The sequence below is a fragment of the Sinohyriopsis cumingii genome, chromosome 12, assembly GCF_028554795.1.
Source record: "Sinohyriopsis cumingii isolate HCF-2022 chromosome 12, ASM2855479v2, whole genome shotgun sequence".
Classification (NCBI taxonomy): domain Eukaryota; kingdom Metazoa; phylum Mollusca; class Bivalvia; order Unionida; family Unionidae; genus Sinohyriopsis; species Sinohyriopsis cumingii.
Window position 1 is genome coordinate 29,687,058 of NC_142972.1, and position 25,836 is coordinate 29,712,893.

The 25,836-nt window shown below is 34.8% G+C and overlaps 1 protein-coding gene across 1 annotated transcript in view; it reads left to right on the forward strand.

Annotated features, from left to right (window-relative positions):
• Positions 1-25,589, forward strand: part of LOC149786169 (uncharacterized) — a 50,701-nt gene extending 25,112 nt beyond the window's left edge. The window contains exons 7-12 of the mRNA XM_089976522.1: positions 1,028-1,250; positions 1,797-1,886; positions 7,725-7,936; positions 10,188-10,388; positions 16,671-16,845; positions 24,292-25,589. Coding sequence (XP_089832648.1) covers positions 1,028-1,250; positions 1,797-1,886; positions 7,725-7,936; positions 10,188-10,388; positions 16,671-16,845; positions 24,292-24,407 — 1,017 coding nt within the window. The 3' untranslated portion in view covers positions 24,408-25,589. The remainder of the gene's footprint in view (positions 1-1,027; positions 1,251-1,796; positions 1,887-7,724; positions 7,937-10,187; positions 10,389-16,670; positions 16,846-24,291) is intronic.
• The last annotated feature ends 247 nt before the right edge of the window (positions 25,590-25,836 follow it).

Below are 25,836 nucleotides of genomic sequence, written 5' to 3' on the forward strand. Positions count from 1 at the left end.
CAACAAAGACTTTATGGAAGTTTTTGACAACAGTGCAATCTTGTCTCCAGGGGAGTGATCATTAAATGAAGGATGGGTAGGGGAGGGGCATACAGGTTTTTGAATCAGGATTTTTTCCCTTTTATCTCGTGATAATTTATGTTTCATCAAATATTTTAAGTAGAATTAGTTAATTTTTCCAGCAGTCTTTGGGTTCTTTAAAGAATTAAGTTATTTCCCATCGGATGGGTTTGGTCACAAGAGCAGATATTTTGAAATGTGAGACTGAGTAGTAAGGTCTGTCACATGGAGTATTCTGTGACATGTAGTCATAATAGACACTTAGAGATGTTTGTAAGGAGAGAACTGAGCAATTATTTCATTCCTATTTCAGATTTATTCTATGTCAGATTCTTGTTTCATAAGTTTAAATCAGTCTGTCTGCAGGTGTGTTTAATATTGTGATTAAATAACTTGAGACGTTTGTTAGCATTATTAATTGGAATTATAAAGTGCTCACTGGATTAAAATGTTCGTGGACTATTATTAAAAGGAGTTCTGGGCAATGCCATTTTTGTCACATCAGGACTGTTGGCTGAATAATGTATTCAAGGATTAAATTTCATTCAGAACATTTGATTCCTTTGGACTGTTTAGAACTTTTTTAGGATTATTTAGAATTCATTTTTTAATACTTTTAGTTTCTCTGAAATTTTCATTTTATAACTTTGATAATTAAATTATTTGCTAAGTATTATAAAACTTGTTGGTTTTTCTTCTTTCTGTTACTTAGTTTATAACCATGGAGTTGTGACATGTTAGTGTTTTTTTCAAATCTAATGACTTCTCACTTGTACTTTTTCTTGCATCCCCAAGTTCATAGACTTTATGGAAATAAGTTCTGTTTGACCTTAAAATAATTTTTGTTCATTCAGTTTGTAGACTTTTCCATTTTATGCTTAAATTTATTTATGACCTTGGCTTAAGTGTTTTGAAGATTTTAGTTTGCTTTAGCCTATTGTTTAATGATATCCTTGTTTTTGTACAGATTGTTGGACCCATGGCGGACAATCTGGAACAACTGTTTGGAGATTACCATGCTCAAATTGACCCCACATACTCCATGACCCCATTACAAGGTCTGAGCAAGCTGTCTGCCAAGATCATTTATGCAGCAGGTTGCCATGACAATCGGTGTAAGGATTACTCCTCAGGTGATATACAAAATGCAGTTCGAGGAACACAGTTGGTCATTGTGTGTCTTGGGACAGGTAAGCTTGAAGAAAACTTTTTATGATGGAGCATAACCTTAATGTTTCATAATTTTTTTATACAAAATAGCTTAATACTACCTTGTAAGGCATGATGACATTTCAGTATAAGTATTTGGAGATACAAATGTTGATAATTGCCTTTGGAAAATCAGTTTTTCGACATTATAGGCTATATTAGCTCATCTAAGAAACAAAGAAATAAACAAACATTCCATAGGAATAGAAATATGACAAGCAACTTTTTATTTACATCATGAAACAATGGAGCAAAAGTTTGCATTAGCATCAAAGAACATACAATATTGAAAGCTACATTTTTGTATTAGCATCAAAGAACATAAACATTGAAAGTAAAACTTTGCATTAAACATCAAAGAACATTCAACATTGAAAGAAAAATGTTGCATAAAGGATTAAAAAACATACAACATTGAAAGCAAAAGCTAAATGAGACAAGTACCTGTGTAGAATGAACAAACTTTGCTTATAAATCATACTTTCTGCTTTAAATTCTCTGAACCTAAGTTAGTTTTGTATGTGTAGGTGATGAGTTGGAATCTGAAGGAAATGACAGATCCAGCATGGAATTGCCTAGCAACCAGACACAGCTGATGTATGATGTCATCAAATACAGTGAGTATTACAGTTAAATATCAGTAAACTGAAATTCCATTGAAATTGAATCATGTTTCCAGCCCAGAAATCCCATATAAATTGAATCATGTTTCTGGCCCAGAATTTGTCCTTTTTGAATTTCAGTAGACTTGTAATTCACTAAACTGAAACCCGTTCACACTGACAACCCCAAAATTGTTATGGTCACAAATTTTTATCCAATGAATTCCATAAATCAAAAACTTGAGTAGAGCATATGGCTAACTAGTGTTCTGATACACTGATGAGTAAAATGAAATTCACTGAGATACAATGAAACCAGTATTACAGTAGTATCACTAATTTTCATGGGGTACCAGTTTTTGTGGATTTTGTTGCTGCCCTGAATCATGAATTTAAAGACCAAATGAAGAATTAGTTACATATGATAAAGAAGCCCCCCCATTTTTAATCCGTTTTGTTCCTAGAGATCAACAAAAGCTATTTGATAAATCAGTGTCATTTCTGTAATTAAGTCATAAAATATTAGATTTTCCTTGTGCTTTTTTTCTAACCCTTTAAAAGAAAAGAATTACATTGTATTTTATATTGTTTCAATGCTCATATATCAATGCAGTAGCTGGTAGCTGTAGTTTCCACTTAAATCAATATATTGTGACATAAGTAAGGATAATAATAATAATAATAATAATAATAATGCTTTATTTATAAAGGGTGACTCATTAGTCAAGGACTATTCTCCCTTTAGTCCCTCTTAAGGAGAGTATAACAAAGCACATTATATGAAGATAGCAATAATTAGTGTTTATTTTAACATGTTTAGTATTAAAATACTAAATTCCATTATCTATTAGAAACACATACATGCTCATGATATCTTTTCTTAAATGCTCTAATATTTTCAGCAGATTTTACATGTAGTGGAAGCTTATTCCACAGAACTGTACCAGAGTATTGAAAACTCTTTTTAAATTGCTCTGTTCTTGGTTTTGGTATTAGAAGGTTTCCATGTGATATTGATCTCAACTGGTATTGTGTTGAAAAAGGCCTGAATAAGTCCAGAAGATACTCTGGTGCAGTTCCATGTAGACATTTATATAAAAGAACTGCCTTGTGAAAATCTATCTTGTCATATATTGTGAACCATTTGAGTTCTGTAAATAATGCTTTTGAGGGATGATCAACAGATGCATCTAAAATTACACGTGCTGCTCGTTTCTGAAGTTTATAAATCCTGTCAAGCTCAGATTTAGAACAGTTTCCCCATATATTAGAACAATAATCCATTGTTGGAAGAATATATGACATGTAGTATAGATTGCGAGTTTCCATAAGTAAATATTTCTTGATTCTGCTGAGAAGGGCAATTTTGGATGACAGTGTTTTACAAAGCTTATCAGTATGGTCATTCCATAATAAATTATTATCTACAGACACACCTACAAGCCTTTCATGTTTGACATTTTCTAATGGATGATTATTTATTGCAAGAGATAGTTTTGGGTTCCCTGACTTGTGTAGCTTTTGTGATGTCCCCAAAATCATACATTTTGTTTTGCCTTCATTAATTACCATCCTGTTTTGTTGTGCCCAGTTTTGGACTCTAATAATGTCTGAGTTTAATCTCATTTGGATAGCTTCAGTATCAGAACTAGATGTATACAAGGTTGCATCATCTGCAAACAAATCTGTGTTTGTGGATTCATTATTTAATGGTAGATCATTTACTATAGATAAGGAAGAGGAGAGGGCCCAAAACTGAGCCTTGAGGGACTCCTGAATGAATAGTGTGAGTTTGAGAGCTAATATTGCCAATGCTTACTTGTTGAGACCTTTGGTTTAGGTATGATCTAAACCAGTTTAAAGAAGGATTGTCATACCTGTAACAGTTCAACTTTTGCAGCAGAATTTCATAATCAACAAGTGAGAAAGTGAGAAAAAGCCTAATGTGTTTAAGGTCTAGAATTAATGAAAATGAGAGAGAATAATAAATGATACTAGTATATGAAACTTAGCATTTAATACTTATTCAGATAGATTATTCATTCAAGTGAAACTGTCTTTGAAAAGTTTAAATCCAGATGAAAGCATGTTTTATTTTATCCATGCATGCTTAATCCCAATGAACAATATAATTATAAAATACTAGACCTGTTGCTTGAAGCACAATTACTAATGAAACACTCTGTTTGTACACTATGCACTGCAGAGTACTGAAGCTGGAATTTCACTGATTTTTAGACAAAACCACTGAGTCAGCATCATGTTAATCAAGTCACCTGGTACACAGCTGATTCAAACAAGTCCCACATTTTCATAGCCATGGATATTTAGCTCCTGTTGTTCACATATTTTTGCATTAGCTGCAATTGCCCATTCTTCACAAATCAGCTTGATTAATGAAGTTTTAAGTTAAGTCTTGTACTTGAAGTTGGTTGGCACATAAGGCAGGTTCAAACAAAAGAGTGATTTCATTGCTTTTCAATTTAGTTAGTATCTTCACATTTTAATGCATTCTGAACACATCAAATGTTGACACTGTTTGCTAATTAGTCATCAGAAAGTAATTGATGGTGCAATTTTATGGATAGTGTTTCAAGGAAGAAGAGATCATACACATGTACTTTTTATAAATGATTAGCTTAGTGTTGTTGGTTGCATTGGATCCCTTTGATGTTGAGTGGAAGTGATTTTACATGTTTTATCCGTGCTCTTACAGGTCTTTGTATCATTTTAACTATTGAAGTGACTTCTGTTTATTGCCCTAGTTTTCTTCTTTTGTATTCTTTATTTGAAATTAAATACCTATAAATATGCAAACTTTGATCAGCAAAACCATGCATTCAAGTACCCATGAAAATGTCATTTTTTTTATTACAGAATCATGAAAATAAATGATGCTACAGTATTATAGATATTTATTTGAAATTGACCAGCTATGAATGTTTTGCAACAAGATATAAACATTTATTTGCATTGGAGTAGACAGCAGATCATGTGTCATTCAAATTGAAAAAGAAAAAAAAATCCAATAAACCAAAAAACCCTCAAGACATAAATTTAATTTTGTCCCAAAGGATTTTGGTGTATAAGGTTCTTCAGGCATGTATTTGTTCAAGTTGCTTTGAATGGAATGGCAATTCAGGACCAAAGATCCTATAATAACTGTCTTTGCTGGACATGTCAAACAAATGAGCTAGGAACTGTCCAAATGACCATAGGCTAACTTGGTATGTCAGACATAGGGCATAAGGTGCCATAATTATTCCATAGTCCCAGTTGTTGACATACTCTGTAGCTACAAAACACAAGACAAAAGATGCGTGAAAGCTTAACCCTTCACCTCATGCAAGTGCCTTTGGACACCTCTACTCCATTCGCATGGAAGCGCCTTTTGACTTCTGCTGTAAACATCAGCCATTTTAAGCCGGTTTTCATAGCGCCACCTTTGGGGAAAACCCCCTATTAAATACTATATTCATTTCTGCATATGACAATTACGTCAGATCACTGGTCACTGTTTATGCTCTGGTCGATATCTGCTATTTAAAATAACTGGTTCGTAATCTCCACTCTCCAAAATGGAGGTCACGGATTTCATTCAGTACTTAACGAAGTTTTCATGATTAGAATCACAACTATGAAAGCTTCAATAACTTAGGTAAAGGCTCTGATATTGACGTAGGTAGCAATTAATTTTTATATATTATCAAATTCAGATGACTTAGTGATGTAGACGTGGACAAAAAAACTTGTAAATTTCGAGTATGAAAAATGGCAGCTACGGTTGGTCACATGGTCTCACTGACTTGACGGTGAACGAGTTCTCTCAAGATTTTAAAGCACAAAAAATTCTTCTGTGAAAAATAATTACTCAGCTATAACAATCGGACTTTACTCTGAAATTTTTCCACATAATAGATGTGTACCAAAAATGTAAAATGGTTAAAATTGCTGTTAAATGTAACATACACTGCATTGCTTAACAGTTAACAAGCAGGCCTATGCATATGGAGTCGAATAGGTAACAGGTGTTCTATTTATATTGCGCTGCACTTTGTAACTATGCTTTAAGAGGTAAAGGGTTAACTCCTGCACTTATTAAAAACCCCTGGATTTGTACAGAATACCTTACATCTGTCTCTGATACCATATGTTGTTTTAACTATATTGTGTCATAGTGTGTCAGTACATGATACCTTTAGAACAAAATATATTAAAGACAGAGCCTTAAATTAAACAAAAAAGATACTAGCACCAACATCTAACATTAATTATCATCTTACACGGCTTGTTTGGGGACCTGATCAAATCAGCGTCACTATTCTACTTTACCAGAAATGCCCATGAGTTAGGTGTTATGTATTTTCAAGACAGTAAGTATGTTTGTTGTCAATTAATATTTCTTAAAGACAGTTTAGTGGACTGAAATACAATTGGCTGGGTAAATTTTGCATTGTAATTTTGTTTTTAAAAGAAAAATTGTTGTTGATAAATAATTAGTTTGAAAGGTAAAAAGTTAAACATGGATGCTTAAGACTACTACTAAGCAGCAGAAAAAATACACAACCATATATGACCCATTTTCTGGTATATTGAATAATTAGTATATAAATAACCACATATGACCCATTTTCTGGTACATTGAATAATTAGCATATAAATAACCACATATGACCCATTTTCTGGTATATTGAATAATTAGTATATAAATAACCACATATGACCCATTTTCTGGTATATTGAATAATTAGTATATAAATAACCATATATGACCCATTTTTTGGTATATTGAATAATTAGGATATAAATAACCACATATGACCCATTTTCTGGTATATTGAATAATTAGTATATAAATAACCACATATGACCCATTTTCTGGTATATTGAATAATTAGTATATAAATAGCCATATATGACCCATTTTCTGGTATATTGAATAATTAGTATATAAATAACGACATATTACCCATTTCCTGGTATATTGAATAATTAGGTAATATATAAATAACCATATATGACCCATTTTCTGATATATTTAATAATTAATATATAAATAACCATATATAACCCATTTTTTGATATATGTAATAATTAAAATATAAATAACCATATATAACCCATTTTCTGGTATATTTAATAATTAGTATATAAATAACCACATATGACCCATTTTCTGATACATTTAATAATTAGATATATAAATGTTTTCTTTTTTTGTCCCTGCTTCTTATACATCTGTTGAATGTTTTTATATTAAATTTCATTTGTATATATACCTATGTTAACATTTTGGAAAAAATGTCCCATAAGAAGCATTAGAATTTTGTGATCTCTGTTCAAAACAAAGACTACACATCATTTTGCTATTGCCAACTCTAAGCACAAAATGTTCAAGGCTGACAGACGGCCGCGAAAGCCACGTTATTGATCAAGACGTCAACATTTTGAATTTATACATGTTATTGATCAAGACTTCAACATTTCAAATGTATACACAATGCTGATCAAAACTTCAACATTTTTAATGTATACACATTATTGATCAAGACTCCAGCATTTTGAATGTATACACGTTATTGATCAAGACTTCAACATTTCAAATTTATACACGTTATTGACTTCAGCATTTTTACCCTGATCAAACATCAGGCAGTGTTCATGACAGATGATGAAATAACTATGTTGTTCATTATAGATGCTTGTGTATCAAATTCGTTTTTGTCTTGAAAGTAGTTCCCAACATCGCACATAATAGACTTTCAGAGTCACATTTTGATTATTGGAATATCTGACAAACATTTTAGTGAAATAATTAAATTTTATAGTTTTATTTTCTTCTCAAAATGCCAGGTTCAGGGACCCCCATCATTCTAATTCTGTTCAATGCGGGACCAGTAAACATCACACTATTTGATGAAGATCCAAGAGTACCTGCCATATTGGAATGCTTCTTCCCAGCTCAGGCAACAGGGGCAGCCCTGTATAATGTTTTGACCAACACAGGGGCTGGAGCCAACCCTGCTGCCAGACTGCCGTACACCTGGTACAAGACTGCTGATCAGGTGTGTACAATTAGATCCTTCATTTTCAGGCTAATTGATATGGTAAGAGAATGGCTGTTTCCAAAAAAAATTTACAGGATGGTGAGTGTTGAAAATTAACCAGCTCTCATCAGCATACACGTGTACAGACATACACATGTACAGACATCTGTTTATCATGTGCGTGTTAAGTCACGTGCATCCATATATGTAATAATAAAATATTTATTTAGTTAAAAATGTAAGTTTATTTTAATTTACCAGAATAATTGAAGATGACAGTTTTCAACCAATAAACATTTTAATTCTTGCCTTGGTTGCAAAGATAGCATATCTGGCAGCTGACTGTGATAAAACAGCAGACCCACTATCTTATTAGGCCCTGGGAAGAACACTGAAAGAAATAACCCTTCACCTCAAGTTTTTATGCCATGCCACAAATGCCCATACATCCTTTCATATGTCTGTCAGGTGATTTCATTACTGCACCAAAGTTAGTTCCTTATTTTTATGCACTGTTAGCAGCAATGTTGTATATCTTGTTTATAGATGCACTTTTTGAGTATGATATCATTCCAACAAAAGTGGGTCATAGTAACCTATATTTTATGCATCAGAGACTTTAATGAGGTTTTGTATTTAGGTTTATTGAGCATTGTTGGCTGCAGAGTTGTGCATTTTTGTGTGTTGATGTGTATTGATGAATACAAACTATCCTACCCCAATGTGTCTTATGTTTCCCATTTCATTGACTTCCATTTCATTTATTCACTTAGGTCAGCTTGCAAGATCAGTACACCTTTATATATAAACTTCTCTTGGTTAGTATAAAACAGTACTATTAAATTTGACCAGTTTGTCCTGTTTTTAAGCGATGTTTCGTACCGCAGTGACTTCAGTTAAATTTTTCGTGTATGCTTATTTTGGGCCATTGGTGGCTGCAGTCATGCAACTTTATTTGAGGATGCCTTTTGCTGACTGCAACACGAATACATTAACTGTTAGTATTCCATGAATGAATTTTTTAAAATTCTGCTTTAACATTGAAGTCTTTTGTATTTTTGTCTTCATACTTTAGCAGGTAATACAGTGATAGTCGTGTTCTTTCCATCCATCCATCTGTTCATCACTGCCTCTCCTAATAAGCTGCTGGAGGGACATTTAAAAAACTTTGTTCTGTTGCTCTTGCAGAAAATAGTCAGCAAGAGTGTTTGGTTCATCACTGGCTCCCACTCCTAAGGTCTGTGAAAGGTGGTCAGGAGTCAGATGTACACAAAGTTTTAATTTCAATGGCATTTTCACATGTTTATTCATCAGGCTTAGGTATGCTGTCATAGCAAACTGATGCATCATGTGCATGATGTATTTCTCATCTAGACACTCGGGTCTGGGGTTGAGAGTGAGTGATGTGATTCTGCACATGACTTTTGAGTCTGGGGTTGAGAGTGAGTGATGGTATGTTGCATCTTAACACTTGGGTCGGGGGTTGAGAGTGAGTGGGATTTTGCATCTTGAGTCTTGGGACTGGGGTTGAGAGTGAGTGATGTGATTTTGTGCATGACTTTTGAGTCTGGGGTTGAGAGTGTTGGGATTTTGTATCCTGACTCATGGGTCTGGGGTTGAGAGTGAGTGATGAGATTTTGCATCTGGACTCCTGGGTCTGGGGTTGAGAGTGAGTGTTGGGAGTTTGCATCCTGCCTCTCGGGTCTGGGGTTGAGAGTGATTGATGGGATTTTGCATCATGACTCTTGGGCTGATGTGTGGAGTTGAGAGTGAGTGATGGGATTTTGCATCATGACTCTTGGTTTTCTGTCTGGGATTTTGTATCTTGACTCTTGGGTCTGGGGTTGAGAGTAAGTTTTGGGATTTTGCATCTTGACTGTTGGGTCTGGGGTTGAGAGTGAGAGATGGGATTTTGCATCTTGACTCTTCATTTACTGTCTGGAGTTGAGAGTAAGTGATGGGATTTTGCATCTTGACTCTTGGGTATGGGGTTGAGAATGAGCAGTGGGATTTTGCATCATGACTCTTGGGTTACTGCCAGGAATTGAGAGTGAGTGATGGGATTTTGCATCATGACTCTTCAGTTACTCTCTGGGATGGAGAGTGAGTGTCATAATTTTGCATCATGACTCATGGTTTACTGTATATAGTAAGAGCGAGTGATGGGATTTTGAGGGGGCGGGGTTTGCATATACACCTGAAAATGGGGAGATTTTGCATATGTAAGACATTGTAGTTGCTCTCATTTGTTAAAAAATATCTATTTCAGATTCCAAGCATGACAGATTATACCATGACAGGACGAACATACAGGTACTTCAAAGGAGACCCACTGTATCCATTTGGCTATGGACTGTCTTATGCCATGTTTCATTATTCCTACTTATCCTATTCTACATCGATTCAAGCTGGAAAACCCATGGTACTTAACATCGTGGTAGACAATATATCAGAGATTGATGGTGAGGAGGTTGGTATTAATAGGCTATAATTTGTATTTGTGTTAAAATGAGAAATTCATCCCCAGGGTCGAAATTCATCCCCAGGGTCAAGATTCTTGGGCTATAATTTGTATTCGTGTTAAAATGAGAAATTCAACCCCAGGGTCGAAATTCATCCCCAGGGTCAAGATTCTTGGGCTATAATTTGTATTCGTGTTAAAATGAGAAATTCATCCCCAGGGTCAAGATTCTTGGGCTATAATTTGTATTTGTGTTAAAATGAGAAATTCAACCCCAGGGTCAAGATTCTTGGGCTATAATTTGTATTCGTGTTAAAATGAGAAATTCAACCCCAGGGTCAAGATTCTTGGGCTATAATTTGTATTTGTGTTAAAATGAGAAATTCATCCCCAGGGTCAGGATTCTTGGGCTATAATTTGTATTGGTGTTAAAATGAGAAATTCTATCCTAGTGTCAGAATTCATGGGCAAGTACAGGGTTTGCCAAGACCTGCCCATGAATTATGATTTTGATGGTGAGAATTTCATATCCACATCATTACACATGGTGATTATTTTTCTGATATTCTGCGGTCATAAACCTGGGTTTTGAGCAAAATGACACTCCATAGGTACAGTTAAAGGATCAAAAGGATAAAATGTCTGTTGAAAATTGTTTGAGCTACAGAAATAGTACACAAGATTTACTTTACACTGAGCAATTCAGATTAATTTAAACTCGTACATTTTCTTAAAACACAGATAAATCAAGTTCTGAAATTAAGCAGTTTAAACAAATTAGTATAGCAGACAGTGTGATGTCATGTATGAAATGACAAAAATAAATCAGTGATGATGTGCCAGTCAGAACACAGATTGATATCATGCAAGGTGTGATAATAGTTGGATGAGGTTGAATAAGGATTTTTCACATTTTCCTGGAAAATCTCCTTCCCCACTGATAGACAATGTGAGGATTTCAAAAAATGAAAAGCATAAACTAATAAAAGTTTTTACTTGCCATATAATTTCAAACTAAGATACTGCGAATTAACTATTATTTGTTGGTTGCTAATTTTCTTGGATTTATGGTTGCATCCTTGAATTGAAAGACTATAGAATTTTTTTGTTGTTGTGAGTGCAATTTTTTCTGCCTGCCGTAAGGTGGAGTGTTTTGTTATGATGTTGTCAATCAGTCTGTTGGTCCATCTGCCCATCAGTTTGCATGTATTTTCAGAATAACTTCTACAGTTGTCAAATTTTGTTTAATGGTTTGCACTTTCGGTAAGGAAGAGCCCTGTCAATTTTGGGGACAAAAAGTCAAAGGTCAAGGTTACTGTGGCTGAAAAAAGTAAAATGGATTCTGCACAATAAGTTTAGAAAATTATTTGATTACTTTTAATCCCTGAGGCATGCTGACTGTTCTTTGAAGAAGCAGTGATGTTGCTAACCAATCAGCAGGAATGATATTTTAAAATCTCATTTGAGGAAGACATTTTGAGATGTATAGTTAAACTGGGGCCACTGATCATCAAGGTTTTAATTTGAGAATTATTTAAAATTTATGTTCATCCAGTCAGACATGATGTTATCAGTGTGAAGTCCAATGCATTTAAAGTGCATAGAAAAAAATCTATGCCCAGACTTAAGCTTAAAAGCCTAGATATTAAACTACAGTATTTCATGTAATTTTTCTTACCAGAAATAATTTTTTTCTTCTTCAAGGTTTGAAAAATAATGTTTAATACAAATAATTATCATCTGGGGAGAGTTCATATCCAGAAATGAGAGAACCCAACGTAGATAAGGATTCCTTTTTATTTACATGATCATAAGTATTAATTCATGTGTATCAGACATATATGTTGTTAAAATTTGTTTACATGCATGTATTGGAATAGACAAGTTAGAAAACGAATAACCATGACATTCCAGGTGTCCAATCACATATTTTTCTTTTTGAATCTTTCGATAAAAATAAAATATGCCTTGGTATGAAAGAGAGAAAGAAAGGAGAGATTGCAGACCATCTTTGTGCTGTTTGGCTCATTGTAACTTAATGCCTCCATTTAGCTGAAGATTTGTCACAGAGGGAAAACTGTAATAAAATAGGTAATGAAATGATAAAAATACATAACATACTTCATCTGCTTCAAAGATTTATAATTTATATTTAAATATTCACAATCTTTATATTATAATAAACTCCATTTAGTTTAAATCCCAAGAATGACCATTTTGCATGATGTGTTATTTTCTTTGCAAGTATAATGACCTCTCCATTCCCACCAAATAAGATTATCCTTTATCTGAAAGTACAGTTACTGTAGTTAGAAGCATTTGGTTTGATCTTTGCTCATGCTAGTTGTTACTTTCAAGCTCTGACACTTTTGCTAGGGAGAACAAAAGGTGTCACTGTTCAGTAAGAACCTGGGTGTCTGTGGTAACATAACTAAACACCATTAAATGAAAGAAAGAGCGAAAATATTTACCCAGCAGCACATGACCATAGAACTAATTCCCATTAAATACATTGATTAGTAAACATTGTTTATTGCCTTAAGAGCTCAACCTTAGCAATAAAGTGGGATGTAAAGTGAACTCTATAGAATACATGAATTAATGGTACATGTATGGTAAAGATTTTAAAACTGTTGAATTGAACTGTTGTCATGATAAATTCACACAAGCATTACGTATTGATACTTAAATATCATCACTCAAACAGAATCTATATTAAGCTAGTTCATTAGGGCTGAGTGTTTCCCCTCATTGTTTTCACTTGCAAGATTATTTGATTTCTACAGCCAAAAAGCCCATCTGTTTAGAATCATCACATCATGTACAAAAAGGCTCGCCTGTAAATAATGGAAACTATTTCATTATGATTTATAAAAAGATTTGCAAGTTGGAAGACCTGAAATATTGTGCTTGTTAAAACTTCATCCGAATTTACATCTCTATGAAGGACCTGATATTTTAACATGATTGAAAAGATTTGTACCAGATGATTTTAGATTTGTACCAGATGATTTTAGATGTACAATGGCCAAATTTATGGTTGTTCTTTCAGCTTGATGTACATTTAACTGAAAATAATTAGCATATTTTACCGAGTGGTATTAAAATACGTATGCATTAAAATATTGGGCAAAAAGAAAGTGGTGTAATGAACAGATTTTCAGTATAGATCTGCTATATTTTGGCCATTTTTTGTTTTTCATTAGACTTCATTTGTTTGAAAAAACAAAAAATTTCAATTATTAAACTAGCTTCTATGTTTAAAACATTTTAGTACAAACAAATAATTATGATTTTTATGACTCAACTTTGTGTGAATTTAATCAGTATAAAAAATTACATGAAATACAGTAAGCAACACAATGCACACCAACTGATACCTTTTTCTCTTGTTTGTAATTTTCTTCAACCATAATGTTTCAGATATGTGTGTGTGTGTGTGTGTGTATATATATATATATATATATATATATATATATATATATATATATATCAGGGCTGAGCAAATTTTTTTTTAACCACTAGTCCAGGACAAGTGGTTTCAGAAAATTCACTAGTCCCACCTTTCTCTTCACTAGTCCCACCTTACTTATCACTAGACCCACCTTATTTTTCACTGGTCCCAAAATGGTAATCACTTGCCGAGATTTGATGAGACGTATGTGCTTAATCCATAGAAAAAAACCAACAAAACGATATACAATATAATTATTTCTTAAAAGAATTTAATTTTTCAAAAACATTGGTTGTTATATATTTGGCTTCTTCAGGTTCATGTATATATGTTTTAGCTGATGGATTTGAAAATATGTCCATGTATATGTCTGCCACCTGCACCAGCAGTTGATAGCTGTGTCTGGGTTAAAGTCTTCAAGCTCTGGTCCATTTGCAGAAATGTTCATTAGCATTTGTAAACTCTTTTGGTTTAAGGAATTCCTTAAAGAAGTCTTGATTAAGTTCATTGAACTAAATCCTCGTTCACACTCAGAAATAATTACCGCACGCTCAGTATCCGTATTACGTTTTATCCCTCCATTTTCAAGAAAATTTACCTTCGCCGAATCGCCGTTACTACCTTACTTGCGAAAATAATTTAGCAGACTCATTTTATCCACAGAGTAACTATCAGCTTGCTTGACAGCTACTTCTAAAGTGATCATAACATCAATTTTCTCTTTTAAATACGAACTGAAACAGCTCATTAATTAGCGTAATTGTTTCACTTCAAACACAATATCGCACGTGGAAGAATCATTACTGTCATTTAATCAGTTCATAAAGGAAACCACCACTGATGTTGGTAAAGTACCTTTCATTAATTTAATTACACTGACTCGCTGGATTAAAATCATAGTGAGCCGCTCGTTATGATCTAGATTGAGTAAACTCATTGCAACAAAACCGCTTACAACACTGCTAATTGATCATACTGGCTTTCTTTTGTTTGATTTGCCGATAATTTGGTCACTTAGCCCAATATGCAGTCAAGCGGTAAAAGGATGTAAATGTATACATGAAGAGGGGTAGAATCAAGTATTCAGTATGCCCAGAGGGCATGATTGGCCAAATAAAGGTAGATATAGTGATTAAAGCACGAAAATAAAGACTAGCCCGACTTTTTTAAAAGCACTTGTCCCGGACTAGCGACTTGGAAAATTTTACTTGTCCAACTTCAAAAATGACTAGTCCGGGATGTCAGGCTATGGGATTTGCTCAGCCCTGATATATATATATAATGACAAACAGTATTAAGTACACTGACAATTCACAAGTAATCTTTCTTGATGTAAATAGACTTTGAATGGATAAAATATAATAATTTGATGGAATATAATATAAGCTGATGTTTTAGTAGTATAAGGATGCATACTGTTTTGTGTTTTTCTGGGAGTTGGGGGGAAGGAATTTTCTCAGTACTTAAAAACTTATACATTCGACACAAAAAACATCATGACTCGTACTTTTTGCTACATCTAAATATGTATTTTTCCACGAAAGAATTACTGTTCATAGAGTCTTGAAACTTACGGTTTGCAGGAAAAACTAAATGAATGAGAATTGTTGTCTCACAAAGAAATAGTTACTACCATTTAATTTTTCCAAAGTCATTTTCCCAAAGACATACTGAAAAATTTGCACTATTTTCTCAGCTAATATATTAATGCTATTTTCTTGATCATTACCTTTTTTAATTACATGTCAGCTGTTTGTATGTGGATCAGTGTTTATGAGAACATTTTATTGTAACGGACAAAATAATAGTATATCATAAAGATGTGACCTGCAGCTGCATGTAAAATTGTCTTAATGACCCCAGAAATGGATAGAAATAGTACTTTTTAATTGGACTTCTATTCCTTTTCATGATGTTTTTTTTCTCTACGTGAACAGCTATGCATTCCATTTGCAACAAACGTTCAGGACCCTCATAATGTGATTGGCAGTTCCAGGGATGAGTTACAAAACCTTGGTATCGCACATCCTACAGTCATTTGAGTTGCAGTTTGCATGTATACTTTTTCCTAAATTAGTGAAAAATCCCACTGAAAAAGAAATTCTCTTATACAAGCAAACAAAATGTTAACAAAACTTCTAAAATTGTAAATACAGAAGTCATCAGTTATGTTTTGAACCTACGCAGCACACTGCCTGATATTATAAATGTTGTCAATGAAATACTTCCTGTTTGTGTTAAAATAGGAATGGACAGTAAAATAAATGGTTTAAACCCTTATCTTTTCATCCATTGTTTGGTTTGCTTTGCATAAATACAATTTTGGAAGCATTCCCAGGTACAGTTAATTATGCCACTTGAAAATCATTACATAAACATTGGGACATTTTTATCCAATATTTTACATATTTATCTGTTATTTGGGTCATAAACTACTATTAGAAGCACTTATGAACAGGGGCCCTACATAGCTGAATGGTCAAAGGGGCTTAACTGTACAGATCACTTGTACATCTCATCTCTGTATGCATGAGTTTGAGTTTTGGCACAACCAGCTTCGGTATGTAAGAAAACTTGCCAGTGGTTTCCCATGGATCAATGGTTCTTACAGGGGTCATCCACATTCTTCCTTCACCTAGTATACTGGCAAGCATGATTAGCCTGTAATGTACTGAAAATTGGCAATAAAACCTAAAAGACATACTTTCTGGACAAACTTGCCTTTGCACACACTCAGTGGGAAAATTGTAGTAGTCACACAACTTTAGGTTACTGTTGATTATCAGCTATTTTTATGTACTAGTAAAAAATCTGTATTCTTCTTTCTAACCCAACAGGTGGTGCAGGTGTATATCTGGTGGTTAGACACACAAGAGCAGATGCCTCAAAGACAGCTGGCTGGGTTTGACAGATTCTTCATTCCCAAACAATATTCATTAAATGTTAGCTTTACAATTCAGCCAGACACTATGGCTGTCTGGACTGATGAAAATGGATTTGTCATTCAGCCAGGTATATAGTTTTATTCAACTAGGCAACATATGCATTTACCTACATACCTAGTATCTGTCTATATGTCTTTCTGTCTGCCTTCCTGCACACCCCTCCACCCATCCATCCATCTGTCTATCCATCTTTCACTTTCTTGTCTGTCTCTCTGTCTACCTACCTACCTGTCTGTCTTTCTATCTATCTCTTGCCTCTTCATATATATATATATATATGTATGCAGTAGAACTTCAATTATCCGTTAGGGTGTGGGACTGAGACCATGATGGATATGAGAATAGACGGATAATAAAATATGAAAAGTATTAAACAATAGACCGGGTCATCAACAAATCATAATATCTACATATGTACATGTACCAGTTTTTAATATTTTGACGTACAATGTCCTGACGGTTAACAGAGAGTGATAGTTAATCATGTGCCAGATAATCAAAGTTCTATTGTTTGTATGTATGTATGTATGTATTGCTTCTTGTCTATCTATCTATATCTATCTGTTTCTTTCTTGTCTGTCTATCTATCGATCTGTCTGTCTATCTATCTGTCTATCTGTCTATTGCTTTCTTGTCAATCTGTCTGTCTGACTGTCCATCCATCCATCCATCCTTTCTCTATCAAAGTTCTATTGTATGTATGTATTTATCTATGTATGTATATATGTATGTTATGCTTCTTGTCTATCTATCTATATCTATCTATTGCTTTCTTGTCTGTCTATCTATCTATCTGTCTATCTATCGCTTTCTTGTCGATCTATCTGTCTGACTGTCCATCCATCCATCCATCCTTTCTCTATTTCTTCAGTTATGTTACCTGTTCATCATACCTTAGGAGAACATACTACTACCTCGCATATCCAGTCAAAGCATCTGCTCACCTAGGTGGCAGTTAAAGTGATCTCCATATGATACAGGGATCGGCACCAAGTCCCATGAACACTTTAGTTACTACTTCCTCTTGTGCCAAGTAGCATTCTCTTTACAGACAGTCCTCATAATTCTTATACAAGCATTTTGGAAGTTTTCTACTTTAAGGCAAGTTGGGATAGTGTCATCTTCAAAATGAAGTATGCTTCATCCATAATTTCCAACTTTTATGTTATTTCGATCTCTAGGGGTTCTTCAATGGGATTCCAATGGTCAGTCAACCTGGATTACCCGACTAACGTGGGAATGATCGAATCTTGGGCATGATTATGACTGTTTAATTAAGAGGACACAAAACAGGGTACCAGTGTGCTGGCAAGACCCACAGAAAGAGACAACCAAGCGGGATCAAGTCAGCTGCCATATAATAAACCAAGGAGTTGCAAGAACTCTTCCACTGAAATCCAAGTCTTGTTGGAAATGGACTCGAGTTAATTGATTCTGGTAACACGAACACAAGGGGTTGTGCCAGATTCTGGTTGGTTAAGAACTCCATACCCAGATGAATGAAGTTGTGGGATGGATAGACGGATGTTTGACTTTCCAAGTTCGTGAAAAGGCCTAGATGATCCAGAAGAGTAGATCGTTCCTACCTTGGAGTAGAATAGAGCTTACCATGTATTTCTGTAGGATGCTGCCCGGGTATACTGCTGTTGATGTAGATGATGTCAGCTGGAACAGGGAGACGACATGGTCCATAGTCTGAGTGAAAACCCAGGGTCTGATGTTGTGGCCAAGGGGAAGAATGGTGAATTGATAACTGTGTGACACTAAGCAGAATGGGGAAATTTGCGATAGACGGGGTGGATAGGTACGTGAAAGTATGTGTCTGTCAGATTGAGACTGACGGCATACTTGCAGAGATGGAGAGATGGCACGACCTTACATCTCTATCTTGAATTGGGTGAGAAGACTTCAGTCAATGATGGGACTCCACCTGCTGTTTGAATTTCGAAAAACAATCTTGAATAAAACGCTGGGGTAAGGGGCCTTAGCAAAAGCTCCTGTGCCTGTATCCCCTGTTGTCGAAAGGCATCCATCTTGCAATCTGACGGTGTATTTGTGAAGAGGGGAGAGGGAATTGTAGATGAACAAAACTCGAAGCCCCTCCAAATGACCTGGATCAGTTTTTTCATACCACCCCTGTACAATTGCATCCCAGAGATCGATGTTGATGCACATATGACTAAAGAGATCCCATGTCCTGAGGCCGCTGAACATCCCTTCACACTGACAGGAACTGATTGATTCCAAATGCATGTGTGGGTTGATCTGCAAGATGGAGGGGCTGTGCCTGCACTGCCTACCTCCAATCTTCCTCTAATGCAATCCTGGCCATCACCACCCAGGTGTGGGTATTGCTGGGTGTCTGCAGTGACATCCCTAACCAGCACTGATTGGTATGGAGCAAATTTGTCTGCCCTAAAACGTGGATGTACATACGTAGAACAGTACTACGTTCTTTTCAAGTGCCGGGAGATCGGTTCTGAAGGTCTCTGTCACTGTAAGTCCATTTCTTTCTCCTCAGTGAGATCTACTGACTCTTTAGAGCAGCAGCAAGGGTTGGGGCATTCTGAAGTAGCCAACACCCAGAAAAAAGAAATTGTCCTCAATGGTGGCTGGAAAGCTAACTTCAGTCCACTCCTTGGTGGATTTGATGGAGTTCCATTGCAAGCACTGTGTGACGAGGCCCAACTGGGTCTACTTGCAGTGCTAGGGAAGACACACCAGGTGCCATGAAGACTCAATTCCATCCTCAGTAAAACTTCACTTGCTCTCCCTATTGGACCAGCAGTGAACATACGGAAGTCCAGTACTTGCAGAATGCCAGCTAGTGTGCCTGGTGAATGGTCAGTCTGGAAACTGGTGGTATAGAATACGATTCGCCTATCACCGGTACCAAAGGCCTGGCTGCACAGACAGATTTCACACTGAAATCTCTGTCATAGAATGGGCATGTCACCGAAAGAAGTACTTTGGATAGATGGGTCTGTCACTAAGATCCCCATAAATCATTGTTGTCCATGTTGGAATGACTGGATGGCTGGCAGTTGTGCAGTTTTGAGATGTATTAGATCCAGTGGATTGGGTGTGAATGGCATGTGGTCTTCTCCGGTGCTGGCAGTATACAAACAGTCCAGCAATTGACAGTACTCGCCTCACCAAAGGCCTGGTTGAATGGACAGATTTCTCATTGAAATCTCTGGTATAGTAATGATAAAGGTACCGACGGCTTGGCTAGATGGACGGATCTATCACTAAGATCCCTGTATGAACTATTTGGCTGTACGATTTCAATGAAAAGGTTCCCATGCTGGGATGGCTGGGCTCCCGGTGTCGGCTGAACTATTGGTGTCTGCTGGATGGCTGGTAATGTCATGATGACTGCCAGTGTCAGCTGGACAGCTGGTGTCGGTGCGGCAGTATTATTATTTGGATCCAACATATCTTTTATTAATCCTATGCATCCAGACTTAATGGCCCAAAGGCAGTGCTCTGACATGCAGGGGCCTTATGCCACCTGGACTGCCTAAAAGTGAGAAATAGTCCCCAATGCTTCATTATCGCCAGCAAGCTATATCTTATCTTGTCTTCCTTGATTTATTCCATTTTTCCTTCCCTTCAATGCCGAACTGGACAATCGCTGTACACGTGCATGTCATGTGTATAGTAAACATTCCTCCTGAAACAACACAAGAAGAGAAAAACAAAGCATAGATTAGCAAATTAGTATGTGACTAGCTAATGGCATAAATTGCCAATCAGTATATTACCAAGTACCTAAGAATGGAATTCCAGACATCCACTGAATACGTATTATCAGAAACAATGTATACATAATATAAACAATGCAGAGTCATGGTAAACTTCCATGCTCTGAAGTTGCATATAGATCATTAAAATTAATATTCTGCTGAAATGACACAGAATACACCAACAAAAGTGGAAACTTGTTATGAGTTGAAATTACTAGATCTCTTAAAACTGTCATAACTGACAGATCAGTGACAGTGTCATATCAGAAATCTATGGCCCTATATAAACTTAATGCCCAAAGCTTAGTTATTATTACTATCAAAACAGCATGAAAGCTGAATAAACTAATCATAATTATCAAGTAGCACTTCAGAATTTCACTAATAAGAACTCCGTAGTGAACGGAGTGAGCAAATAAAGTCAGAGGTACTCTAACTTGTAATGACCTTGTATAAGGTCAACAATAGAGAGGTGGGACTGGTTTTACAAGACGAAGTCCCGACAAGTTACAAATCACTCAAACATTGGCATAAATTGTGAAATAAAGCATACAGCCTGCAGTAGATCAATAAAACCTCACAATAAATCCAGAATGAACGTTGGATGGGCTTATAGGAACACAAAAAGGGCTGGATTGTTGGAGGTGACTGCACTGTGTTTGCTATGCACTGCAGCGAACCTAAAAACTGGACACACCTGGTGATATCAAGGGGAGGTAATGGTCAAGAGCTACTTCCCTTTGTCTATCTATAAATAGACAGGATAAGACGTTTTTCTTCTTTTAGTAGGGATAGCTTCACAAAGTAGCAGGTTAATATTCCTAAAGTAATGTGATTGGGGAACGTATTTGAAGGAGAAATAAGTTTCTTCAATAATACCTGATCACAATACATATACACCCTTCCAGCCTCCCCACAGTTACATATATATCAGGGGGGCCCCCAAGTGGTCTAAAGTGCTTTCCAGTACGGATCACTGCCATCTCACCTCTGTCTGTGCGGGATTGAGTCTCAGATTCAGCCAATGTGGGTATGTGAGAAAGTTTGCCAGTAGCTTCTCGTGGGTCAGTGGATCTTTCCGGGGTTTTCCCAGGTTCTTCCTCCACCATTAATACTGGCCACCATATATAACCTATCGTTTGCTGAAAAATGGCGTTAAACCCTACAATAACTACAACTACAACATTCATATAGAGTGTCTGCCTTTCACTCCAGTAGGAACTGAACTATTCTTGGGTCTTGGTTGCAATCCTTATATAGAGTGGAGATCAATCTAAATACCACCTAGGTGAGCAGATAACTTTTAGCTTGAAATTTGTAGCCTAGGAGGGCTGGATTAGCTAGATAGTAGTTATTCTCTTAAGTTATTATGTTCGGGTAAGTATTATTGAAGAAACATATGTTACAATTCAGTGTTCTTAAATTAAGTAACAAAGAATTGAAAACAACAAGTTTTGTATAGTCCAACAAACAATTTATTTCCCTAGAATAGAAAGTGAAAATTGAAAAGATACAATATTGTGAATTAAATCCCAAATAATCCTGTATTTTGTATCAGATATCCAAAAGTATAAAATGTTCTGAATTCCAATATTGAACATGCTAATGTACCAATAGTTTTGAATGTTCTGAGTACTAGACCATCGGGTACTGGTATAAGTAGTATATAAATTTACAGGGCTAGACCATTGGGTATTGGTATAAGTAGTATATAAATTTACAGTACTAGACCATTGGGTATTGGTATAAGTAGTATATAAATTTACAGTACTAGACCATTGGGTATTGGTATAAGTAGTATATAAATTTACAGTACTAGACTATTGTATACTGGTATAAGTAGTATATAAATTTACAGTACTAGACCATTGGGTATTGGTATAAGTAGTATATAAATTTACAGTACTAGACCATTGGGTATTGGTATAAGTAGTATATAAATTTACAGTACTAAACCATTGGGTATTGGTATAAGTAGTATATAAATTTACAGTACTAAACCATTGGGTATTGGTATAAGTAGTATATAAATTTACAGTACTAAACCATTGGGTATTGGTATAAGTAGTATATAAATTTACAGTACTAAACCATTGGGTATTGGTATAAGTAGTATATAAATTTACAGTGCTAAACCATTGGGTATTGGTATAAGTAGTATATAAATTTACAGTACTAAACCATTGGGTATTGGTATAAGTAGTATATGAATTTACAGTACTAGACCATTGGGTATTGGTATAAGTAGTATATAAATTTACAGTGCTAAACCATTGGGTATTGGTATAAGTAGTATATGAATTTACAGTACTAGACCATTGGGTATTGGTATAAGTAGTATATAAATTTACAGTGCTAAACCATTGGGTATTGGTATAAGTAGTATATAAATTTACAGTACTAGACCATTGGGTATTGGTATAAGTAGTATATGAATTTACAGTACTATACCATTGGGTATTGGTATAAGTAGTATATGAATTTACAGTACTAGACCATTGGGTATTGGTATAAGTAGTATATAAATTTACAGTACTAGACCATTGGGTATTGGTATAAGTAGTATATGAATTTACAGTACTAGACCATTGGGTATTGGTATAAGTAGTATATAAATTTACAGTGCTAAACCATTGGGTATTGGTATAAGTAGTATATGAATTTACAGTACTAGACCATTGGGTATTGGTATAAGTAGTATATAAATTTACAGTACTAAACCATTGGGTATTGGTATAAGTAGTATATGAATTTACAGTACTAGACCATTGGGTATTGGTATAAGTAGTATATAAATTTACAGTACTAGACTATTGTATACTGGTATAAGTAGTATATAAATTTACAGTACTATACCATTGGGTATTGGTATAAGTAGTATATAAATTTACAGTGCTAAACCATTGGGTATTGGTATAAGTAGTATATGAATTTACAGTACTAAACATTGGATACTGGTATAAGTAGTATATAAATTTACAGTACTAAACCATTGGGTATTGGTATAAGTAGTATATGAATTTACAGTACTAGACCATTGGGTATTGGTATAAGTAGTATATAAATTTACAGTGCTAAACCATTGGGTATTGGTATAAGTAGTATATGAATTTACAGTACTAGACCATTGGGTATTGGTATAAGTAGTATATAAATTTACAGTGCTAAACCATTGGGTATTGGTATAAGTAGTATATGAATTTACAGTACTAAACATTGGATACTGGTATAAGTAGTATATAAATTTACAGTGCTAAACCATTGGGTATTGGTATAAGTAGTATATGAATTTACAGTACTAAACATTGGATACTGGTATAAGTAGTATATAAATTTACAGTACTAGACCATTGGGTACTATATAAGTAGTATATAAATTTACAGTACTAGACCATTGGATATTGGTATAAATATTATATATATTTACAGCGCTAGACTATTGTATACTGGTATATTAAGTAGTATATAAATTTACAGTGCTAGGCCATTGGATACAGGTATAAGTAGTATATAAATTTACAGTACTCGACCATTGGGTATTGGTATAAGTAGTATATACATTTACAGTAGTAGACCATTTCAATCAGATTTGGGTACATGCGTATCATAATCTTGTTTCTGTAAATACTAATCTAGCATACTCATCAGATCATTGCTTTATTTATAGAAACTTGAACAAGTTTGATAGACTTTCATGTGAAGTTTTCTTTTTATGCCTGTACCTTTAAATGAGTAAGATTTTTTGTTTTCTCTCACCTGTTCAGGTAGGATTGGTTTGTCAGTTGGAGGCCAACAACCAGGACAAAAGAAAGTTGTTAAATCTAACGTCATCACAGGAGAGTTTACAATCACAGGCTCCAAAGTGCTTGGCAGGTTTTGAGGACAGACCAGAATGTACAGATGAATACCATATGTAATTGCTGCAAACTGCACAGACCCATATCTGCTGTTGCATAATGTGCCAGAAGATCTGGGTCTATGTAGTTCGTTAGGAGTAATTAATAGAACAAACAGCATAGAGACTGATATGATGGTTCATTATGTGATGGCAGATCAGGATGACTGTGTTGTTTGCAGTTGGATTTGACTTATAAGTGAGTATACATGGTACGTTGTTGTGTTTAGTCTAAATGACTGACTATTGTGTAGGAATGTATCTATGTAAAATTTCAAGGTGGGTATATTGTATTGACTTGAGTGAATAGTAATGGTGCTAGTGTACCATGAAACCATGATAATTTGTCAGTAGAAAGCCTCTGCATTGATCCAGAAAATGTGTTGTTGGTAAATGGTAAAATTCGTTTTTATTTCGTCATACCTATTCATGTCATTGGAATAGTGATAAAAAATACAACATATCATTGACTGTTGGAACCAGGCCCTTATACAGCATCGAACGTCTTAGGGTAAACATGAGCTAATTCATAAAATCTAATGTATGAAAGTATTTTGTACATTTCTAAAACAAATCGTAGGCATTTTTAAATCTATCCTGATCTCTCCCTAAAACACCATTGAACTCCATTGTTTGTTTGCACTTACTGATTTTACCTCTTCCTTATATCCTTAGAAACCTTATATGGTTTCTATAGAAATGAGGATTGAGAAAAAAAAATATTTCCCTGCAAACTTAAAATTATGAACACAGAAATTAACATACGTTTTATTATCTGTTGTGAGCTTTGTATTGAACACTTTGTTAAAGTGTAAATGAATCATACATGTATTGGGATTGTTGTGACCCATGAATTTTATTGTTAGTCTTTACCTGTTGTTAGTCTGTACCTAAGAACACCTTTTTGAGATTTTGATTGGGGTCAGATTTTAAAAACCATGAAAGATATGCAAATGAATGAGAGGAGAGAAAACTGGGGCCTAATATTTGCACTTTATTTAAATGGGGATAAATCTGTTGTATACTGAAATCATGAGTTCCTGCAATTCCTTTTAATTTTACCTTGAAAGAGATTTTATGGTAATTTTATATTAAACTTGTATGCATATATTTTTATAATTCTTTTATGATACTATTACTAATAAAATGGTTTTGTTCAAAATCTAACTTTTTCTTGTTATCAATATACCCATTGATATGATATGTAAGGCCATCACTCATCACTATTGGTATCAATAGTTTTAATATAAGGGAAACATGTTATTCACATTTGTATACATCTAGCCATTTGCTTGTTGTCTGGCCCCCTTTCCACCCTGAAACATTGATGCCATTTGAGATAAATCTATGAAATTTATACTAGAGAGTATGGTGTGTAGCAATGTATTACCAGGGTCAATGGCCAGCACTTATA